The sequence below is a fragment of the Elephantulus edwardii genome, unplaced genomic scaffold, assembly GCF_000299155.1.
Source record: "Elephantulus edwardii isolate Elephantulus edwardi_28Jun2011 unplaced genomic scaffold, EleEdw1.0 scaffold00357, whole genome shotgun sequence".
Taxonomy (NCBI): Eukaryota; Metazoa; Chordata; class Mammalia; order Macroscelidea; family Macroscelididae; genus Elephantulus; species Elephantulus edwardii.
In genome coordinates this window covers 886,721-890,357 of record NW_006400107.1, presented here as the reverse complement: position 1 = coordinate 890,357, position 3,637 = coordinate 886,721, and the positions used below count along the sequence as shown (strand labels likewise).

General features: G+C 40.5%; 1 protein-coding gene across 1 annotated transcript in view; it reads left to right on the top strand.

Annotated features, from left to right (window-relative positions):
• The first annotated feature begins 485 nt into the window (after positions 1–485).
• The window catches only part of SMYD1 (SET and MYND domain containing 1), a 94,978-nt gene continuing 91,826 nt past the window's right edge, over positions 486–3,637 (top strand). Inside the window, exon 1 of the mRNA XM_006902011.1 lies at positions 486–710. Within this exon, the coding sequence (XP_006902073.1) occupies positions 589–710 (122 nt within the window). The 5' untranslated portion in view covers positions 486–588. The remainder of the gene's footprint in view (positions 711–3,637) is intronic.

Sequence of the window (3,637 nt, the reverse complement as noted above, 5' to 3'; positions counted from 1 at the left end):
GCAGGGCTCCCTCATGGGAGAGGACATGAGAGCTCGAGGTGTCCAGATCACTGGGACTACAAGCCTAACAATTGAAGGCCCCATAGCAACAAATGCCCTCTTGCCTCTTCTCCAAACCATTCAGCTGTCTGCTCTTGATGGACAGAAGCATTTGGCTGCTAAAAATATCCCAGTGATCAAGAGCTCCTTATTCCAACTACAGCCAGGCTTAACAGGAGCCCGTTAATTGACATCTACACTTTCTTCTCACAAAAAGGAACTTTCCCAAAGTTTTCAAGCCCAATCCTACAGCCACACTGGCTCCTAATCACACTCGGCTCTGCCCACTTTCCTCAGGGATAAGGGGGTCTTTCCTAAAGAACTACCCTTTTCTGCCTCCAGAAAGAGTAGTGGGGGGAGGAGGAGTGATAGGGGGAGGTGAGAGCCCAGTGGCTGAGCAGGACAGGGAAGGGGAGGTGATGTGACCATTTATAGTCTTGCTCTTTGGGAAACTGAAGGTGCTTAAATAGAAGCAAGAACGAAAGCCTTGTCTCAGTGTAAAATATCTCCCTGGAGCTGACCTAAAGGATTCTGAGAGGCACATAGGGAATGGAGAACCTGGAAGTCTTCACGTCTGAGGACAAAGGCCGGGGTCTGAAGGCCACTAAAGAGTTCTGGGCTGGAGATGTCATCTTTGCTGAGCGGGCTTATGCTGCAGTGGTTTTTGACAGGTATGACAAATAGGGAGTTAAGTGATGCCAAATTATAAAATCTTATTCTTAAAACCATCAGGGGAAAGGAGTAAAATCCATGTGATCACTCATTTTAAACAAAAAAACATTAGATAGCCAATTGTCTCCTGGCAACGACTTCTTGCAAGAAGTCATTGCTAGTTTGGGTGGCTTGGTCTCCAGAGGTCAGTTATAAAGAGAGGAGAGTGCTTTGGGGCACCTTTCACGCAATACTGGTGAACTTCCTCAAGTGGGTGTGTTGTGTGGTGGGGACAGAAAGAAATGGTGTGGAAGGGTAGATGTTTGAAAATACAGGTTTCATTTGGTTGTAGTACAGGGTTGAGATCTTATTAAATAAACTATTATTTTTGATTTTTTTTTAGTATAGGAACTTTTTCTTTTACAAGATTTTGATATCTTGCAGCTTCTGGCAGGTTTATTTTACAATCTCACTTTTAATAGTGCAACCAGTGCAAGCAAAAAATAATCATAATAAAATGTGTACTTCAGAAAATGCTACAAGCCTGTTGTTTCTTAAGCTATTGAATTTTAATGTAATAATTTAGGTCTTCTCTGTGCTATTACTGTACACTTGTACTGTAGCTTTGCATTTAATGCCTGTATCTCTTCTCACATCCTTCCTACTTGATTCATAAATTGTTTACATATTGTTATAAAGTGTTCATTGTTCATCAAAGTGATCACTACTAAAACATTCTGTACATTGCATGTTGCATTACTATTATGATGGTAAGGAAAGTTAGGATTATTTGAGGAAGTAATCTTTAAAATGATAGTAAAAACTTCAAAGGAAATAAGCTCTTAAAAGTAACTTCTTCAAACTCACCACTTCCCAGAAGCTGGGTACCTGCTACTGTGGGGTCCACTTGAGAGGGGCTGGAGAGACATCAGTCAGATAAAGTTTGTTGTTGTTATGTGCCGTCTAGTTGCCTGTGACTCATAGCGATCCTATGTACAACAGCCCTAAGCCCTGCTCTATCCTGGGCCAGTCTCACTGTTTCCAACACTCAGACACACCTCCCCACATTACCCCAGTCACTGAAACAATCCATCTCATAGAGAGTCTTCCTCTCCTGCACTGTCTCTTCACCCTCCCAAGCATGACATCCCTCTCCAAGGACTGGTCCCTCCTTGCAACATATCCAAAGCATGTTAGAATCCTTGTCTCCAAGAAGCAGCCTGGTTTAACCCTCTCTAGGATGAACATGTTTGTTTTCTTAGCAGTCCATGGTATATTCAATACTCTTCTCCAACACCACAGCTCAAAGGCATCAATTTTCCTATCCTCCCTAGTCATTGTTCAGCTCTCTGACACATAGCAAGTGATTGCAAAGACCATGGCCTGTTATCAGGTGCACCTTTGTCTCCAGAGTGACATCATTGTCGTTGCCAATATTTTTAGTCCCTTCTGGTATATGGTATATGTGATATTTGACTGAGAGTGTAGGACTGAGTCACTCATGCTATTGTTGTTGTTGTTTAGTGCTTTAGAGTTGAGTCTGATTCATAGTGACTCTATAATCACAGATCTGAACCCTGTCCTATCCTGTGCCATCCTCATCTTCTCTGACGTACTTGAATCCTTTGCTGCAGTCACTATGTCAACCCATCTCTTTGAGGATCTTCCTCTTTTCACCAACCCTCCACCTTTCCTAACACAACATTCCTTTCCAAGGAATAGCTTCTCTTAGCAACAAGCCCAAAGTATGTGGGATGAAGCTTCACTTTGTCTTTAAGGAGAACTCTGTCTGCACTTTCTCCAAGACATGTTTGTTTATACGAGTCATCTACAACTCCACGACACCTAACAGCAACAACAACAATATAAAATCTTCTGAATCTTGCTTTAACTCTGGCCATTCCCTATCTATATACTACTCTAGCCATTTTTAAATGATCTTCAGTAATATTTTGCTTGTATGTGATATCAATGATATTGGTCTATAGTTTCCAAGTTCTGTTGGATCTCTTTTCTTGGGAATGGGAACAAATATGGACCCCTTCCAATTCATTGGCCAGACAGCTGTCTTCTAAAGTTCCTGGCATATACTGATAAGCACATCCCACGCAGAATCTGTTCATTAAAACAAGTCAATTGGTATCCCATTGATTCCCGAGTCTTAATTTTTTTGCCAAAGCCTTCAATGCAGCTTCCACTTCCTCCTTCATTACCATTGGTTCCTGTTCATATGGTACTTTCTGAATTTTTTCAGTGTCAATCAGTTCTTTTTTGGTATAGTGATTCTGTGTATTCCCTCCAACTTCTTTTGATGCTTTCTGGGTCATTCAATATATTGCCCATAGCACCTTTCAATATTGTGACTTTAGGCTCACATTTGTTTTTTTAGTTCTCTCATCTTGAGAAATGCAGAGCAAGTTCTTGACTTTTTATTCTACAATTCCTGCTCTCTGCACATTTCAATACTTTGTCATCTCAAGATGCCCTTTGAAATCTTCTCTTTAGCACTTTTACTTTAGCAGGTTTTCCCTTCTCCATACTCTGGTGAAAATTTTAGAGTCTCTTTTGACACTCATTTCTGCTTTTTATTTCTCCTCTGTCTTTGTAATGATCTTTTGCTTTCTTCATGGATATTACTTTTATATCATCCCATAACTCATCTGGTCTTGATCATTGATGTCCAATGCTCAAAACTTACTCTTATGATGATCTTAAAATTAAAATGGAATACATTCAAGATCATATTTTGGTTCTCATGGACTTCTTTTCATTTTCTTGGGCCTCAATTTAAACTTGCACATGAGTAATTGATGGCCTGACCCATAGTCCACCCCTGGCCTAGTTTTGACCTCCAATATTGACCTTCTCCAACGATTCCTTACACAGATGTAGTCAATCTGATTTCTAATGAGATATCATTTCACCCCAGTCAAAATAGCAAAATTTA